This window comes from Amblyomma mixtum, chromosome 3 (genome assembly GCF_055824585.1).
Source record: "Amblyomma mixtum isolate Tamu chromosome 3, ASM5582458v1, whole genome shotgun sequence".
Lineage (NCBI taxonomy): Eukaryota > Metazoa > Arthropoda > Arachnida > Ixodida > Ixodidae > Amblyomma > Amblyomma mixtum.
In genome coordinates this window covers 150,445,786-150,465,979 of record NC_143014.1, presented here as the reverse complement: position 1 = coordinate 150,465,979, position 20,194 = coordinate 150,445,786, and the positions used below count along the sequence as shown (strand labels likewise).

The following is a 20,194-nucleotide window of genomic DNA, read 5'->3' as shown; positions in this document are numbered from 1 at the left end:
GGAGTGGCACTACTGAGATGTTTCATTCCGAAAACGCTGTTCGTGTGTGCGCAGACGACTTTCGCGCGAATGCAGAGTGTAAAAACTTTAGTAGTGCAACCGCAACGACACACAACGCCAATAAAAGGTTTCACTTTTCCAAAATGTTATTAGAAAACCTTTTGAAGTATTTAAGCAACTAAATTTTTTTTTAAAACATATTTCCTTTTAAAAGCGCGCCTGTTGAGCACGAAATATTAGTTTTTATAATGTTCAATACTTGGCCAATAGTAGAGCAAGTCGTCTCTTATTTTAGGCAAACTTTGCACTTAAAGGCTTTTCTGCTCGTTTATTGCAATTTACAGACAGGATATTGAATGTTAGGACATTCGTATTTATCGAACAGCTTTATTTTTGCATTATTTCTTGGCCAAAATTTGTAGTTCTGCAGTCAGTAGCTCACCACCCCATGATGCTTTGAGCGCCCATGGTGGCTGAAGTGGTCACGAGGGGCCTCTATGCAAACTCCCATAGACGGCTCGCCAGCTTTCCCTCTAGGTAATAGTAAGAAACTCTATGACCGTGAGCATGTTGAAAAGCCCGTAATAGCATTTGGTCAGCACTTACACATATTGTGCTCCCTTCATGCTAGCAACTGAAGAACTTTCTGCGGGTACCATCGGTTAATGCACATTACATTATGCTACGTGGTACAATGAGTCAATCTAACAATATGTGGGGATAGAGAGATAAATCAGAGCCTCAGGCTGATGCTGGTGCTATGAAAATATTGGCTCGTTTTATACTGCCTCCATATCTCCACATAACTCATTTGCATTAGCATATTTCAAACCCTGGCATCGGCGAACATACCTAGAAATAATAGGTAAAAGAAAATGTAAATGTGCAATTTTTCAAGCTCAGTGAAGTCGGCAAAAGGAACAATGTAGCATAACTGCGAAAAAAAAATTAAACCTCAACACAACCATTCCCTCAGCTGGAGGGTCTCAACAACACATGAACTAGGGCAAATCATGTGTAGTTAAAACTGTGAGCAAGTGATGAACTGAAGCAGTCAAAAATCTTTGAGCGTGTACAGTGTAAGTTGCAGTGTTGACCATTGCAATGTCGACCATTGCGGTCATTTTCCTGGAGTGAACTATGTATAACTAGTCACATGGGTTGGCTTCTGAGACTCAAGACTTATAGTATGGAAACTTTTCACGCGCGGAGTTTAAGTATTATATTTTTTCCGTTTTCCTAGTTTTTCTTATTCCTTGTTAAAGTGGTGGTGTATATTTAGCACTGACGGTTTTTGCCGGTTTTTCAATCCGATCCATACCAACACATGCACTTTTTTTTTCCCCTGTAATTTTCTTGTACTGCTACTGCTCGGAACTGACCACCGCTGCGTAATGTCTTAAACAAATGCTGGCTGCATATTTCATATAATTACACCTATAAAGTAAGGTATTGCAAACAAAGTAAAGATTACGAAATCCTGTGAAATGGTGTACGGCTGAATGCAATGCAGAAGCGGAGAACCCCCATGTCCTGAACCACATCACAGCTCATACCCACCGCACTTCTAGAGTGAAAATTTCATATTTTATTGTGCAAAGCTGCAGAAGCATTACCAGCACCAATCTGACGAAAAGCATTACCTTTAGACCAAGCGGCGCGCTGCGCTAGACAGCTTTCACGGATTTTTTTATTTATCTGAACCCCCAATGACCACCACGTTCCGAAAACAGTAATACTTCAAACTTACATGCACAAGGCACAAAATGACACAAGTGACGCAAGGACACGCCGAAATTTCGGCAAAGCACGACAATTCACGCAGTTCGTCGTTGCGAGAAGGGCGCAAGGTCGCTAACCCACACGGCACAGGAAGCGATTTCACGTACCTGGGATCTGGAAACTAGGGTCGATCGCCGGGTAAGCCGCCCCGAAATAACCAGCGCTTTGGCGGTCCATAGACAACGTTTCTGCGGTTCAAGAATAGTAATGTTAAGTCACTGTTGAGCTTATTTTTGATCCTAATGCGCTAAAGTCATCACGGGGCGATGAATGGCGCAGAACCGCGTGGGGACGACGGGCGACGGAAAAGGAATTGCGTCACTTGCACCGTGGTCACGAGGATCGCAAGAATCTCTCATTTCGATGCGCAAAAAAAAAGTCATAACAGTAATTGAACAATGTTTCTTTCTTTTTTAAAGAAGCTCTGATTGATTAGTTCTTAAACGTGACGCAAAAAATAATTAATTTTTTTTTTATACATACTCGCTTTACACGTTCGCCACAGTTGATCATGGCGCTTCATTCGCTGTTCGTCACTGGATGAGTTTTTCGTTTCGGGACGACGCGACGGCTCCACCCGCCCGTCTCCGGTACCGCTCAAGAAATGACGACGACGTCGGCGCATAGATAACATGGAGGAGCCTTCCTTCCATATCGGCAGCCTTGGAGTTCCTAAATATTAATATTTAGAAACTAACCTTTTTGCACATAAAAACGCATACTAAAATGCTTCTCATGCTTAAACCTCTCGCTTATTCGCACTGTAATTTGGCGCAGAGATGGCATATGAACGTGTTGATTTGACAATACCAATTTTAGACGATGCACTTGCTTAATTCGATCAGAATTAGAAATCCATGTCGTCTGCGGCATCGCCGACCCAAGACAAGCAGCTTTCACATAACTGTTACCCGTGGTGCCGCCCGGTGCCTGTCTGAGGAACGGTTTTTTTTTTTTTTTTTTCTTTGAAGCTTCATCGGCTGCATTATGAAGTTCATCCATAGGTTCATCCCCCAAACTTGGTACTGAAAAAGCAAGACGGTCGTATGCCATCTCTGCGTAAAATTTCAGCGCGAATAAGCGAGAGAAGCATTTTACGGTGCGTTTTTAGCGTTGCAACAGTATCTATGAACGCGTGTAAAGCACACATTGGCAGGAATTATATAAGTGCAACTTCATTTTGTTTACCGCAGTACCGTAGCGCTCGAGCTGTGCTGTCCAGGGCGGGAAATATGTGCATACGCTCACCTCTAGATTAGCTTAAGCTTAAGAACGAATATGGATAATCAAACTCCCTGAAGCCTGTTACGAAGGCTGCGGTTAGCACTGCGAATTTTAGCCAAAAGGATTTCTTTCGGAGCATCACCGGTGGTCATCCGCAGACATCCGCAGATTCATGTTGACGGGAAAGAAGTGGGGGGATGCTTGCAACTGGCTGTTGAAGAAGGTCTTAACATTGCGCTCCGTTGGGGGGAAAGAGATTAAAAGGACAGTGATGGGAAGGGTCGTAAGATTTGAAGCATTCTTTTTGAGGAATGTTCTTAAGAATGACGAAGGTCGCCTCGTGCTCTGTGAAATGGACGCCTCTGACATTACCACATCCTTATTTTGAAAAACGAGGTCTATGCAGCAATGTCTCGAGGTGATGGCTGCATTTTCGGGCGTCACCATTTTGTGATCATTTCGTCTTCAGTGCCAAAGTTCTTGTCGGCAGGATCTTACTGGCACCGGCGTTGAGCTTCTGCTAGGGCAGCACATTTGGCTGCAGTTGCATAAAACCCCCTTAACTCTTTCTTTACCGCGCCATAGGCCATCGATCATATTATATGATCGACGTTTTGAGCCTGCCGCTAAAAATTACCTTTACCAGCTGCGCTATCTAGTTTGCTTCTATAACACAATCTAATTGGCTTTAGTTTAGTTTTTTTTATTTTCTAACGCGAGGATGCGACGTTAAAAATGAAACTTTGACCCATGCTTTGCTTTGACCGGACTTAGACCGGACCGACCGGACACAGTCCGCTGGTTGCTGATCATGGCATCCGTTTTGCCGCGCGCGTCTCCAAGGCGAAAGGCTCCGCTGAACACTTTTGTTGGTCCTTATGCTGTCTTCTTTTTTTTATTTATAGCTGAAGTGGTGAGTTAGACAACCACCTGGAATGGTCGGATTTTTGTTCCGATTGAGAGACTTCGTCTCAAAATTCCGTGACATCAACGCGTGTGTTTCGTTTTTGCCGTTCAGTTATTTTATGCAGTAGGCTTGATTTGTAAATGATGAGAGTGGTTTTATTTGGCGCTTTAGGGTCCTCGCAACATACTGCCAAGATATTTTACCAAGGCGCGTTCCTGACTCACTTTGTGGACACTTGAACCGCGTAGCGAGAAAATGCGAAATCAGCCCGTGTAACGTTACGCGTAACGCGTTAGGGCTCCCGTTCGTTGTACCCCTTAAATGGCTTATAACAAAGCTGTTACAGCTTTCGCTCTAAACCTTGCCCACTGAACCAAAACACATCTGCAGGCGTAGCCGCCGCGGTGGCTCAGTGGTTATGGTGCTCGGCTACTGACCCGAAAGACGCGGGTTCGATCCCGGCCGCGGCGGCTAGAATTTCTTTGGAGTAGAAATTCTAGAGGCCCGTGTATTGTGCGATGTCAGTGCACGTTAAAGAACCCCAGGTGGTCGAAATTTCCGGAGCCCTTCACTACGGCGTCTCTCATATCCTTAGTCGCTTTGGGACGTTAAACCCCCATAAACCGAAACCGAACCGACATCTGCAGGCAAACGCTTTTACAGGGTTACTTTAACTAACAAGGGAGAGCGCCAGCATTTCAACCACAGTAGAGTTCAGTGACTCTATAGTGTCCCAGTGACTCTGAGCCACACACTAGCGCTAACAGACGGTGTGATTGTTGCGAGCACCACAGCTGTGAAAGCCGCTCCTTACGTTTATAGGGGGCGGGGGCGCCATAGTGGCGCATGACCTCCGTGACAACGGACGAACGCAACACGCGTGCGCCGGGGTTGTTCGTATGGCGTATGCTTCACGCGTGGACTGGTCCAAAATTGGGCGCGCTAGGGGAGGTTGGCGGATGTATCCTTGTCCGCCTGTTCTGCGCGCGGCAAATATGACATAACAGCAACGAAAGGGTCTAAGCGCGGCGCAATATTACTTCTCAAATACACTATGTTACAGCATTCCGCGCAATACAGATAATGAGTGTGAACGCACCAGAGGTGATAAGTTCATCTCCAACAGCGCAGCTGACATTTTCAGTACATCATTTCTTGCATCATTCACACAATGCATGTACGATTATTCCGCGCATACTGAGTCCATGCAATACAGAAGGATCATTCCATGCATGCACAGTGCAGTGAGAGCAAACAATTTAAAGGGACCATGAAGTGGTACAGCCTTTGTCAAAAGTAACCAGGCTGCATGGTTTGCTCCTCATTCGAATAGTAGACCCCTCGCGTCTTCCCTAAAGATCAAAAACTTCTTTGAAAGTGAGTACAGGGGTTCTCCTTACCATACAGAGATTGAGAGCTTGAGGGCTGGCATAATAGCTTTACTATACGACTGAGAAGTAAACCGTGCAGCCTGGTTTCTTTTGACAAAGACTGTACATACTGAGGTTAGGGAAAGCGCATGAGTGATCAGTATTCCATCACTCGCCATCGTACCGCAAAAAAAAAATATATAGCTAGCTTCGTTAACACCGAAGATATAGGCGAATAGAAATGATGCTCCTCCTCGCCCCCGACGCGCCAGAAAAAAAAAAGGAAAGAAAACAAGCCGGGACTGCGCCCCTCCATGCCCCAACCCGCCCGTTCTCCATGGGCGCGCCCAATGACGTCAGTGGGCTCGCCCAGACTTCCCACTAACATAATCGGGGTAGGGAACGCGCGATGAGGCTCCCAACCCTAATCGGTTTCGAGCTACTGCAAGCAACAATTTTTTGAAATTATTTGTAAATTATAGGGTTCTCGCAGTGTTTTTAAATTTGACTGGAACACCGAAAAAGACCCCCTCCACAGATCTGTTCCACAAAAATATGACTATCGAAATCATTTCACGGTCCCTTTAATGCATGCACGATGTACCTTACAATTGTAGGTAATTGCAAAAAATTGCTTAGTATTTACGTAAACACACGAAAACAAAACCACTATCACGCAATGGTCTTCACTGTCCATGCTAATGTATGCGATGTCAATAGAATTCAGTTAACATACACATTGCATATACAGCCGTGTCTCGTTAATATGAGCACTTTGGTTCCCGAGAAAGTGCTCATAAAGCGAGTCATCCGTAACAACAAATCATAAAAAAAAATTCTGAAAAAAAAAAAAAACTTATGATTACGGACTGTTTCTTTGCATAGTGGCGGGCAGTGAAGTGGAAATCGGGCAGCCCTGGAAACTCCACGTGCATTATTCGGAGCGTCATTATCTTTGAAATCATGCTGCGCAGGCTTTAGAACGTTTGGAGCGCCTATATAGTGTTCCATATACGATGTGTGATGGCGCCTCCTGGTGTGATAAAGTATCTCTTATTACGGCTGTTCACACCCCAAGAATTCTGTGCTCCCTCTGCAGACAGCTGCCTAATGTGGTTTTCAACGTATACGCGCACACGTTTTTTTCGCAGCCGTTCATGCAATGCGGCTAATGCCTAATGGTGAGGTTCGTCGACTAGGAACCTTGCGACTGCAAAACATGAAACCACGTACACATGATAAGGTACTTACTACGGCATTTGCACTTTCGCACCGGCTTCTGGTGTTCTGCTCTCACATTATAAGGGGCGGAACTTCTGGCAGAGGTACTCGGGATTTGGTTCTCATAGCTGTCCAGTCTAACGGGACAAAAATAGATAAGTCCCAATGGGCTCCATGCATTTTTACCCTGTCCATTGTCCAGACAGCGAGTTTCCACATTTGGTCCCCCATAAAAATTGTCCATAATTCGAGCCGTCCATATTAACGGGGGTCGTATAACGGGGCACGACTGTAATCGGTTCCCACAGTGCGTCGATTCTTCTGCGGGCCACACACGATGAATACTGTCAGCAGCAATGATAAAATCACAGTTCATGATCTGCGATGCCGAAATGAGTGATGGTTCCAGAGAAAGCGTACGCAGGCAGGTTCCAGTCGTATTCGTGTGGGTCTTGCTGCACTGTTCGCAATTTTGAGGGTCACGAGCACAAAACCGAACACCACCGTTAGTTGTCGATGCACCGACATTACTAACACATGAAGGAGCACGACGCCAAAGTGGCTGTGACCGGCGCCGCAAAGAAGGCGATGGCGCCCCAGATAACGCGACTGATGGAGTTCGCGAAACATGCAAAGGATGCGAGGCGCTATTACAACGGCCGCGCGGGTCAGAAATTCAGAAAGGGAGAGAGAGTGAGATCGTTCCTCCCTTCTGAACCTTCTTGTGGTTATATCCTTAGATCTTGTTCTTCATTCCAGACGCTAGCGCCAATTCCACTTTCAGTTACGCTCATAGCGGGCGGTGACGCAATAACGGCGTCAGCGGAGGTTTCTCGAATTATACGGGACTACAGTGAACGAGAATATATTATAGCTGTACGGCCGGGAACGCACGCCTGGCTTTCCTGCGGCCCGTTACGCTCTGCAAAGCCGCTAGAGGCGCTGCTGGCGCGGCGGCACGGCAGGCTGGTTATCGCGCGGCACGGATAGGAAATTGTCTTTGCTGAATGCTTTAGCCTGTTAGAATTGCGTTCTCACAGTTTACTTGATGTTCTGGGCCAAATTAAGAGAAAGCAGAAGACTGAGCTGGAACGCCAGTATTACTTCGAGCAAGTTGCTGCTGAGGTTACTGCATTTTATGTCACAACACGCCTACTTTTTTTTTTGTCACAACATGCCTACTTCTTTCTTTTTTTTTTTTACAGATAGCCTAAACCAGGCCTAGCACCAAAAGACATGAATGCGCAAAGCACCTTAAATTGTGCAGGTGTTAATCAGTGCACTTTGAATAAACCCGACTTCAATGCTGTCTTTATCTCTTTGATTTCTTGGACAAGCAGCTGCCTACCATGTGTAGAGCGTTGCATTGATACTGAGCTGCAATTGAAAAAATTACGGGACGATCAGACATCTAGATGCGACAATTCTGCAAAAGAAGTTGGATTTACCCTCGATGATTAGTTTGATGCTTTTGCTCTAATGAATGTTTCTACTCTAAGCTGAGACTTCCCAAACACGACAGGAATTATTGCCGCGGCAGGAGGAATGATGCTAGCACTGCTTTAGCTGTAGAAAGCCTAATATTAAATGATGCCCCACATTTGGGACGACAGTCTGCCTGCATCACCGGGCATAAATTCTAATGTACATTAACAGATTTTTTAAAATTAGACACTGAGTGGATCCACCTCCACGCACATGTTATGCTACCTGGGTGGGACAAAGTGAGGTATTTGTCACCGTCAGGCACTTGAGTAACTAAAACCGATCAATGAAATTTTTAAGTGACTCCAGCAAGTGGGAATTTTAGTGGGAACTAGGCGGCAGTCGCATTCCTACGCCATTCCATTTTGTACAGTTCTCCTAGCGCCCGTGTATTCCCACATATTCGCGTCAAAATTTTTTGCTTGATCCGCTTAATTGTGCGTGCGAGGCGGTGAGGTTCGGCGCGACACGCCTACCGGCATGAAGTGACGTTTCGTCTGCCAAGCCAACGGCGTAGAGCGACCTGTGTAGTCGATACTGTTTTCCTTTCACTTTCGGCTATCGAAATGAAAGAAACGCCCGACGCAACAGCTGCGTCACACTAAGAAGAGTTCCGTGTCGACTGCCACCGCCTTGAAAGCGAAATTGCGCGAAATCAGTAAAAACTTCGGGGGCGAATGTCTCGGAACACGCGTGCTCTAGAAGAATTCTACCAAATGAAGTACTCTATACAGAAATGCGACCCCCTCTATGTTTCCAGTATAAATATTCACGCTAGCCGCTGTGGCTAAAAAGTGCATTAATATATTTAGTTAATTAGGCGCCTGAAGGTGACAATTACCATCTCACTTTGTGCCCCTATTAGCACAAGTTATTTGCGTCATTTTGAATCAATCTGTTTGTAGCTGTGGTTTGGAGTGCACGGTGGTGAGACGCTTATATATGCAGTTCGACTCAGCTAAAATGAATACGCGCTTCATTAAGTGCGCTGACAAAGTGCCCACAAAGAATGTTTACTCGTTTTCGTGACGACGTTATTAAAGGACGCAGGCTCAGATTTCCCAAAATCACTCATGAATTACCGTCTTATGTCTATGGACAGCTTGTACTTTCTTAGCATAGTGTATTTTAATGGCCAATTCTCAGTGAAGTGGAAAGGCGAATGCACTTTTTCCACCCCCAGCTGGTTATGGTAGCGCGACGTTCGGATTTGAGCTGATTCAACGGCATATTCACTATCAGAAGTGTTAACACAATGAATAATTGCACGTGGGAGGTGGAAATGTTTAGATAGCAGCAATTATTATTTCGACATATACAATTATTGCGTGCGGAAAAGCCCCAGAAACCTTAGGCCGCCACGACATAGCGAAAGTTGCAATGGTGCCATCCCGTGGCATCCATGCGAAAATAGGCCGCTTGCCTGGAGCCCTTTGAGCCACTCCCGCATTCCTCCCCCTGCAGGCGCGGTGGGAACAGCGCTAATTTAGGGATGTCTGGATCGCTGGCCATCAAGGCACCCTACTCTTTTCCTCTTCGGCCTCGGGAACCCGAGGTACGCTGACGTTCCAGAGCGGTGCTCCGCTCTCCGCCAGCGGGGCGAGGGCTCATGGGAACATTTCCCGCGAGCTCGTCCAGTCCGGCGTCGGAGCTTGTCTCTTTGCCGTAGCGAGGGAGAACATTCGCTCGTAACCGTGCTGGTGAGTCGGAAGACCAGGATTCTTTAGGGTATTTTGTTGCTAGCTGGCGTTATTGTTACTGCCACAACAAATGCAGTGTTGTCAGCCAGTATCGTTCCTTTGTGCCCGAAGAGCTCGGCCTGCCATGGTCGGCGGTCTGAACTGTCTGAACTGTCAACCGCGGTTAAGCGGGGAAAACGTATTAACGCGACAGCCTCCCGTTCTGCAGAATATCCGGCGTCGGTGTCGTCGGCGTGAGCAAACTGACCACAATGGCAGGTGCAGTTAATGATTTGTCGCTCGAGAAGAGCAACCTGGGTCGCACAAGGCCCACCAGCCATCGCAGGGCAGTGGCGCATAGCTTAACCGCAGCACCACTGCTCCAAGAGTGGTATATGATGACCCCCATGGATCTATGAATGTAAATTCGAGAATGACCAGTTCCGCATATATGAGCATTAATCAACCCATTATGCTACCGCGTCATACCTTTAGCTTAAGTGTCCCCTCCAGTTTTTTATTCCCCTATTTCAACCCCACAGGGGAGAATTAACCTTTTTAAATACGCTTGGGGAGAGCATATCGGGGAACTGAATCCTCAACCCTTGTCTGTTCAACTCTTTCCTGTTTACTTTTTCATCATGAACGTGCCAAACACTTCGTCCAAGGTCCGCCATTACGCTCGCCTATTGTATGGTGGCCATGTTCTTTATTAGCACTTTGTCCAATGTTGCCGGAATTAAGCTCAGTAGCAGAGACTTTTCCTATCTGCTTTGACAAACACATTGGAAACCAATCTGAATCCAGATCGTGACCGATCGTTGGCTATAGGCCACTGCTGCTTGGGGTCGGTACATAGGTGCAGCGTTGTCCATCGGCGATTGAAGCAAGCGGTACCACGCGTGTCCGGCTTAGAGCACTGCACGGGCCTCAATCTGAGGCCCGAGCCCGGCCCGGGCCCGAGACCTCATGCCCGAGCCCGGCCCAGGCCCGGCCCAGGCCCGCGGCTTCAAGCCCGGGCCCGGCCCGGGCCCGCTAAATTATAGCTTTAGCGAGCCCGGCCCGGCCCGTGAATCCCGGAGTGAAGCCCAGCCCGGGCCCGGCCGGGCCCGTTTCACAGTAACGCTTCAGGTATACTGCTCACTCTGAGCAAGTAGACTGCTACTATACACCGATAAGGAACTGGCAGACAAAGGTTCTGAAACCGCAGTTTGGCTTCCAGAAAGTTGGTTCCTCTTAACCCAGAAGGAAGTGATTAAGAGTAGTGCTCGCCAGGCCCGTTTTTTGGAGAGTGATCTCGTGTAAGTGGGCAACGATAAACTCCGAAGTTCCGAGTGCTAAATAAAAAGGGCTGCATACATGCGTAGTAGTCCACTTTGCGTTCCCCCATGATTTTAATCAGTTATATTCTGCCACCCGCGAAGTATAAATAACAAAGCTGCCTAGCAAGCAGTAGGATGACATTTTTTTAGTGAGCGCGATCTCGCAGGTTGAGCTCATAGCGGAACTGGTCGCCTTTCAGCAGAAACGACAAGCTAAAAGGCTTGAGTATTTCACGGTATGTGTTTGAAGACTATAAGCGTCCTAAACTAATATCTCCTTCCCGAATACATTTATAATAGTGTATAGGTATGTTTCAGGATGACGAACGATCAGTGGCCAATTAAGGCCGATTGAATTTTACTTTCTGCACCGCGGCGTGGAAATAAGGAAATAAATAAGTCAATGAATAAAGCTTAGTTTTTTTTTCAGCGCGTACTATACCTCATAGCTCATCCGTGTTGCTGCTTCAATGCCGCAGTTGTGTACTTCACTCTGCAATAGTGAATGAAAAGTCGGACACCAGCCGTTCCGTACCGACCCAAGCCCGGGCTCGGGCCCACAGCTTTAAGCCCGAGCCTGGCCCAGGCCCGCAACTTCAGGCCCGGGCCCGGCCCAGGCCCGGCAAAACAAATCATGTCCCGGCCCGACCCGGCCCGCGGGCCGGGCCGGGCCCGGGCTTTCGGGCTGGCCCGAGCCCGTGCAGTGCACTGGTCCGGCTGTCCGAAAATATTGGCTGTGGTTTAGCTCTGGTTAAACCTGGTAGAGCAGCGAGAGGTACATACCCCTGGCTACGCCTAGGTTTCGCTTGAAAATAAGACACACGGTTTACGTAACAGCCTGAAATTTACTGTTTATACCAATGAAGACGCTCCGGTGGTCAGTAAAGTAGTCTCGTCTTTATGTCGCTTATCGCGACGCTTAGCGCGCTCTTCCTCGGTATTCTCGCTCGGCTCGCCGCCTCCTCTTGCCTTCGTTCCTACGACGAGCCCTAGCTTCCTCCGAGTTGTCCATTTCTACCACAGGCTCCGTATCGTTGTGATATATATACCTGCCGCATCTCTGACGACGCTCCGCGCATGAGAACAACTGAAGAGGCGGGCGGCTAGAATTTCGATGGAGGCTAAATCCTAGAGGCCCGTGTGCTGTGCGATGTTAGTGCACGTTAAAGAACCCCAGGTGAACCCCCAGTGCACGCCACAGCGTCCCTCATAGCCTGAGTCGCTTTGGGACGTAAAATCCTCATTAACTATAAACCATTTCTTTGATCCCACTGTTTATCCCTTCCTCTATGGCGTGGGTTCGGGTGTCCATAGAGATATGTGAGACAGTTACTCCGTATTCCCTTTCCTCAAAAACCAGTTTTCAATTTTACGAACGAACGCCATTGCCCATTCGGCGCGACGCCTTGGCCGTGGTGCCACGGCTCAGCGCGCAGCCACGCTGACCTCGCGAAGCGGATGGCATAGCGTAGCTCTCGTTGCAAAAGGGTTATTGTAGATTTCAGTCGACAGACCTCAACCTACAGTACGTCCATACACCACAACGCTCCATTGTCGCAACAGAAAATGAACGACATGCGTGAATTTTGGCGGGATCGCAATAAAGCAAGTTCCTATTCAGACAGATGGGATGATTAACCAAGCGACGGGACGTTAGACCCTCCAGTGTCATAAACCAAAATTCCCAGTCCCACCACGACGAACCAAGTGAGTTGAGGTCACATGAGGCATACAAAAGCAGTAACAATCACTGCTGAATTGTTTTAATTGACTTAAACTGTTACGTCAGGCACCCTGTATAGCAATCGCAGCAAACGAACAAGCAGCTTTTATATCGCAGTTTCCGTACACTCCTCAAGCGACTTCCAGGCATTTTGTACGTGATATCCTTCGGCTGAAGTCTAAACCGACACAACATGAGGGGAAAAAAATCAGTTAATTTCACATGCCGATGCATGTTTACTGATATCTAGCGTACAGTGAAAAAAAAAAATCACATACACGATACAGAGCGTCTAATTTGTAATTTTCTAAGAGCGCTATGGTTGCAACTTCATTTAGAAATTCCTCATTTCAGATCCTTCATTTCAGATCCTTCATTTCAAATTTACAGCTAATGTGCTTACCAACGTCTGGTAATAGGGTACCTGCCTGATCAAACTTGCTACTGAACTACGCAAAAATATACATTTTTTCGTAATTAAGCATTATTTTTTGTATCTAGAGAAATCTAGGAAATCTTTGGCTGCAAATTGGGGGAGAAGCGGTTCTGGAGGTTGGCAGCGCTGTCCGTAACAAGTATGGCAACAAGTTGACTAAGCGCCCTAAGCGTCTGTCAACAAAGGTGGCAGTCGTATCCGGGCATTATTCGCGTGATTATTCGGGCTACCAGTGTCCGCGGCGGCTGTCGCGCTTGGTGCCGTGCTTCGATTTGTAGCTTGTGCGGATTTGCTGCGCTTTGTGGAAGGCGAATGGACTACACCGGCCAACCAGATCATGCTAATCGTACCGGAGGACCACACCGACGGCCATGCCACGCCGTGTGTAGAGACGTCCGGATTGCAGCATGGGCAGCGTCTCTCAAGGTTAAGTGCCGCTTCAGGGAGCCCGACGTGGTGGGAGACCAGTGTATCCGCGGTATACCAGCGCCTCTCTAGGTAAGTCGCATTGCGGTTTTTGCCAAACTGCTTCGGGGTAGGCGAATGTTAACTTTCGACTTTTCGCAACCGCTTAGTTGGCGAAACACTGCATTTCTCTGCAACCGACTACGACTGTCACATAGCGCAGCGTGAAATTATGGCATGAGAAACGGTGAGCAGGCTGCGCTTCTCTAAAGCTGCAGATCCGTAACCACGCTTTGACGCCTGCTGTGGTTGGCCGCGTCAGCATTGAATTACTCAGTATATTCCTTGGAAGAAGTGGTCCTCAAATAGTTCTTTTTTTTGGAGGAGTTAGTGCAGTGCACGATTCACTAAAATAATGTAAACAGCTGTGTGAATGGAACATAGGCACGAATCGTTTTGCGCGCGTAGTGATTCAGACGGACCAATCCGCCTTTGCGTACCGATTCGACGACCGATAGTTGCGTACTGTATAGAGCCGGTGAGCTGGAGAACGGCAAGGACCATCAAAAGTGGTCGCGCGGGCAGTTTTGAACTTCCTCTTACAGGTGTAATAAATGAGCTGATTTAAAAGGAAGCAAGCGGAGGGGGGAGGAGTTTGAGAAATGAAGACAAAGGTAAAGCTTGGCAGTATCACCTAGTGATGCACTATAGCTATTTCTGCTCCTCTAATCTGCTTATCACCGTCTTGTCCTCAATTACATAGGACCCGTTATGCGCGCACTGTCACTTTGACGTATGGGCGAGGCACTGTCAGCCGATCGAATGCACTGATACGTTAGCTTTGCTGTCGAGAGAAAGCATTGATTATAGCAACGTAAAAGCAGCTGGAGATAATACCAAAAGCTAGAGGACAAGTTGCTGTCTGTGAATGCTGCACACATGGAACATTCACAGAAATCCGCCTCCGCTACATTGAATCAAATGTCGGCAATTTCCTCGCTGGCGTCCCAGAACCCTCCTCGCAGCGCCGCCCCTCCTCCTCCTGTTTTTCTCCCTTCTCCTCTTTCTTTCTTTCACGGCTGTTGCGCCTCCGCGCACCGCCGCCGCGAATCTGCGCGTCTTCTGGACCGCGCCCTGGTCAGCGCGCCTCTCAATGTGCTGACGCATGAGCACGTGGGTGGTGGTGGAAACGTTTATTGCCAATGATGTAAATCGTAGGGGCGCCTGGTTTGCCGCAAAAGTTTGCATGATGACGAGAATTGGTCTGGGTATCGGGCATGCAGCAGTATTGGGTATTGAGCAGTCCGGGTTTGTAGTTGTCGCCAATGTGCAGCCTGCGCTATGGTGAGGGACGGAGCAGGGGGTGCGTATTCCCTTCGTTTGTCTCGGTAATACGAGAGAATATCACGGAAGGAGACCAGGTAGTGCGCGGGCCGCGGGCGAACGGACCGTCGTGTAAATCCCTTTAACGCCATTTTAAGTACGTGCGCAGTCGCCTTCTTTGCGCGAGGAACGTGCCGGCCACACAAATGGCTCGAAGGGCAACGCGAAAATCGCGAGCCGGCCGTCCTAGAAGCTCGCCAGGAGCAGAACAGCTGTGAAAGAAAATACGAGCAGAATCGCTTTATTAAGGCGAAATCCTTTAATGCCTCATACTGTCGTGAGCAGGGAATGCTAGCAAGTGTGTTCGAGTTCCGGCGAAGAAAAAAAAACTTTATTGAGACTGGGAATCGAACCAGGGCGTTTGGCACTTCAAGGGTAGTCGCTGCCATTCCGTCACGAACACGGTTTGAGCAAGAATAAAGGCAGATCTAGTGAACGCACGGGTTTCGTGAGTGAAATAAAACAAATAAAAAAATGCAAATATGAAAAGAAACAAAATAATAAAGAAATTAAACTATAAAGCATGAAAAATATTAAAAAACAGACAGCGCGGTCCAGAAGACGCGCAGATTCGCGGTGCGCGGAGGCAGACTCGCCGGAGGAATAGACCGAAGAGAGCAACAGCTGTGAAAGAAAAAAAGAGGACGAGGAGGATAGTGGAGGAGGAGGGGCGGCGCTGCGAGGAGGGTTCTGGGACGCCAGCGAGGAAATTGCCCAAATGTCTTTAGCACTCATTCGCGGCAAACAATGAAAAAAATCTTCTGGAAACCGCAGCTCACTTGAAACAGAACATGATTTATTTATTTATTTATCATCATACCCACAGCGCCATTGGCTGGCATTACAGTGGGGGGGTAGAAGAAAAAGTACACAAATGCCACCGCGTGCAGGTGGTTACAAAAAAAAAAAGATAACAATGAGATAGAAAGAACACGGAATTATTATACACAAAAAAATGTCACAGCATGGAAGAAAATGAATCATTTGATAATATGGACACTACTTCCTCAGGCAGCTTGTTCCATTCCGAAACCGTTTTGGGGAAAAAAGACATTTTAAAAAGGTCAGTCCGGCACCTGTATTCTTTAACTTTAAGTGAATTATCTCTACGTAAAGACACGTAATCAGGGTTGGCTATATATTTGGTTCTGTCTATTCCAGTTCTAGAATGAAATATATTATGAAATAATTTTAAACGCAGTACTTTCCTACGTTTCTGAAGTGAGTCCCAACCCAAAGATTTTTTCGCGCTCGTTACACTAAAATATCGCCCATAGTTATTGAAAACAAAACGAACGGCCAAATTCTGAACTCTTTCTAGCTTTTGAACGTCAAGCAAGGTTTTCGGATCCCAGACAGTGCAAGCATACTCAAGTATGCTTCTAACGTTTGTATTATACAGCAGTTCTTTAGTCTTTAAAGGGAAAAGTTTAGCGTTACGTCGCAGGAAACCTAAAACACGACAGGAAAGCCGTACGTGGAGCAGGATTTTTTCGAAACGTTCCAAAAAATTTGTCCACAGTGTTATCAGCAAAAAAAAAAAAAAATACGGTGTGGTGCGACAAAGCAGCATTAGCAGAATTGGTTGTACTTACGCGTGAATTTCGCTTTTACACTTATCGCCTCACATTTCGTCTTCGAATTTAATTTCGCGGCAGCTACAGTGTAGGAGGAGACGTCTGGAGGGTGAAGGCTTTCTTTATAGGGTGTAGGTGGGTGGGGGAGCATACGTGGGAGATGTATTTTTAACGGTGAGGCACCCACCGGACGGCACTTTGTGAAGGCCTTCAGAAAATTGAGGTGAGTAGGTGTCACAATAAGCATTAGTTGCGTGCGCTTCACCCTCATAGCGTGGCAAAATTTGTTGGGCCATGCACAGCGCCGAGGGTAAGCGCGTTTTGGTTATTTTAAAAAACTGATATGGATATTACTTACGGTGCGCTACACGCCTCTCAGTAATTAAGGAGACAAACAGTGATAGTTAAAAAGTTAACTATCCAGTATTAGTTAACCAGCCTGCTACTTAGCACGTCTTAGCTGTTTTGTGATGTACCACACTGCTGACAAAGATATGCTGAAAAAAAGCGCTTTTCTAACTCAAAAAGCCAATTTTTAAAAGTGTAAAATCTTCGTCTGTTTGTCACTTCGAGCCAAGGCAGTCGCGCACGTATACTCATAGTGTCCAGATGGTTGTGGATGCAGGCTCGTAGTTGGGAGATGCATTTTCAACGGTGGGTGCCCGAAAGTGCATCAATTGGGGGGGTTGGAGAGTTGAGGCTTTTTGGAGAGTAAAGGTTTGTGGAAGGGTGGTTTTTGGAGGCCTTCTGTCTATAAAGGCCTCCAAAAGCTAATGGTGGAGGTGTGTGCGTGGTGGGTACAGTCTCGCAGTTGGGAGATGCATTTTTAACAGTGGATGCCCTGAAAGGATCCAATCGGAGGCTGCTTCCAGAAGCTGGAGGGTAACCGTGGGTGGTTGGTGGCCAAGCGTGGTGGCGGGCGGTGGTTGATGGTGGGAGGAACTTCTGGAGGTTTGAGGTGGGTAGGTGGTGGTTGAAGGCTCGTAGTTGTGATGTGCATTTTTACCAATGAGTGCTCGGACATGCTCTCACCAGAGTGTGCCTCAAGGGTGGAGGCTTCCCTCGCGCGCGCGCGCGCGCGCGCGCGCACACGCACGCACGCACGCACGCACGCACGCACGCACGCACGCACGCACGCACGCACGCACGCACGCACGCACGCACGCACACACACACACACACACACACACACACACCACGGATATTCGGGGACACATGTGCGAAAAGTGCGTGCGATTCTCTGCGGCGCGTCGTTGCGACCGTCGTCGCAACGACCGATCGCAGCTCGTCGCATGCGTCCAACCTGCTGGATAATGTCAACGACGAGCCGCGCGCGGCAAACGCAGCGACGGGAAGCGGGAGCCAGTGCGAGCGCGGAGAGCGGCAGCGTCATGATGACATAGAGCGCGAGGCTCAGGGCGCTTGGGGCCGAGCTAAGGTCCCTAGCCGAGCCACGCCGGGCCGGTCTGCCAGCTTTGATGCCAGCCGCCGGCGACTGAAAAACGCGCTAGTATTGTTTGTTCACGTTCATAGCAAGCCCAGGGATAGATGCATGTCAAAACTGCATCATTTCTGACGATCTTTGGCCAATACCGAGTTGCTCGTAAAAGTGATGACGGCGATACAAGGAAATTTCATCCTACAGCCGCTTCGGTGCTGCTGCTACTTGGTGCGGTTCGCCTGCTGTCTGCTAGCCCCGTTTCTGAAGGCGTCGTGGAAATCGAACATGTATTTTATTATGGGACGAGTTCGCAGTAAAGCGATGTGAATAGTAGGCCTTTTATTACAGCACAGGCGACTTCCGAAGCGCCGTCAGCTGCGGCTTCGACGCGAAACCAGCTAGGCCTAGCGACGACTAGGGATGCTGGGACAAGCGCGCAGTTCGTCGCCCGGCGCTGACGCAGGCGGTGTCGTTGCCGAAAGATCCTCTTTTGCACAGGTATATTGTCGTTGCTCGAATCTAGGAAGCATCCTCTCTGGTACATGGCTGTTTTGTATTTTCTTGCGCGAACGTGAAGTACGCCGAGCATGCCGGCCGGCCGGCCAGCCTGGATCTCTTCTGCCGGCGTCATAAAAACGAGCTAAAGTGTGTTCTTGACTTAAATAATAAACCCTGGGATGAGAAATGTGAAAAATGTCATTTTTGAGGATCGCTGACCGATACTGAGCTGCTGTAAGCTTCTTGCCACAACCGCCTCGCAGCTGCCGCTGGCCTGACGTTGGGGTCCGGCGCCCGCTCGCTTCGCTGCCGAAGGCGTCGCGGAAATCGACCATACTATTACTTTATTGTGAGATGATGCTGTTGACAGTAGAGCGATGTGTGGAGTAGGCCTTATATTATAGCTCAGGCGACTTCCGAAGCGCCGGCCGCTGCGGCTTCGATGCGAAAGACGACCACGGCAGCCAGGCAGCAGCAGAGCTCGTCGCCCGGAGCTCCCGCGAGCGGTGCCGTTGCCGAAAGCTCGCAACTTAAGCAGGCATGGTTTGTCGCTGCTCGAGCAGACTTTCTGATAACAAGGCGATTTTGTCTTTTCTTGTGATATTTGTACACCATCCCAAGCAGCGCTTAGGCACCGCTGCACGGCGGCGAAGTGTGACACCGGTTGTGGGCGGAGCTTGGGTAGAGCGGCGCAGCGATGCTCACCGCTCCGTGTGTCTCTGCTTGCAGTGGGGCGGTAGTTCGCACGTGACGATCGGTGCGGCGCGTCGGCCAAGTTTTCGCACATGTGTCCCCTGCTTAACCCCGCGTGGGATTCGGACCAATGGCGTCGCAAAGAGAAGCTTCGTTTGCCGATGCCTTATAGACTATACTCAGCCATCTTTTTGTTTTCTTTTTAGCTTCTTTCTATAGTTGTTGCATGGGATAACGTAACCTCCTTGACCCTCTTCATGCCTCACTTGACTGAGCCGAATTAAAAAAATCTGGTTATACGGCCTGACGCCACCATCTCTTACTCCCCTCGCAGATCAAAATTCCGGGAGGCGCAGACGTCAAGGCAGGGCAACCAGTCAGGAGGTTGAAATTGCGCAGCATTTACCTCCCGCGCTAAAATGCACTGTTCTCTAAACAGTGACCTCGTTGAATGCGGCAGGTCTGTGTGTTGGCATATTCATCCATCAAGCGGCTTCTCCTCACGCTAAACAGTCCTATGGACGCGAAAAGTTCACACGGAGAGTCTCCTGAAATATATCCCAAAAGAATACCTTACGACACAACACAAAGCATTGCTCAATAGTTTCTCGTTGCTCGCACAGGTAGCGATTCACTGACCACGGCGCAAACGTCTGCTTTGCGCGAAGGCACGTATTAACACTTGTGGTCCACGCGTGAAGTCTAAAAAAGTTTTTTTTTCGGCCGATTGAAGCTACATCCGCAGAACACGCTTTGATACATTGGTGTCAAGAAAGGATAGGTAAGGCTACAGGTATATTTGAAGAGGAAGTAATGACCAATCAGAACCTGTGCCATCTGCCTTCTGGAGAGGCCGTACAAGTATATTAAAGAAAAGCGAAGAGTGACGAAACTGAATGCACCAGCATAAAACTCCCACTTGACCATGTCCAGAAAAGACAGATGAGCACTTAGTTGCCTATAAAGCACAGCGGCCGGGAAGGGGTAGCTTGCGGTTTTTAAAACTAAAAACCCTGAAACAAGTTGGTGGACAAGAAGCGCACGACAG

The 20,194-nt window shown here is 48.2% G+C and overlaps 1 protein-coding gene across 5 annotated transcripts in view; it reads right to left on the bottom strand.

The window, feature by feature from the left end:
* The window catches only part of Tim23 (translocase of inner mitochondrial membrane 23), a 185,882-nt gene extending 183,776 nt beyond the window's left edge, over nt 1-2,106 (bottom strand). For 4 of the 5 annotated variants that reach the window (XR_016290779.1, XR_016290778.1, XM_089581532.1 and 1 more), the window contains exon 1: nt 1,890-2,103. Coding sequence is in view for 2 of the 5 variants with exons in the window: in XM_089581532.1 (XP_089437658.1) it covers nt 1,890-1,959 (70 nt within the window). In the remaining 3 variants the exon portion in view is untranslated. Of the gene's footprint in view, nt 1-1,889 lie in introns of all 5 variants that reach the window. The other variant, XR_016290780.1, reaches the window with a different exon arrangement.
* Nucleotides 2,107-20,194: the final 18,088 nt, after the last annotated feature.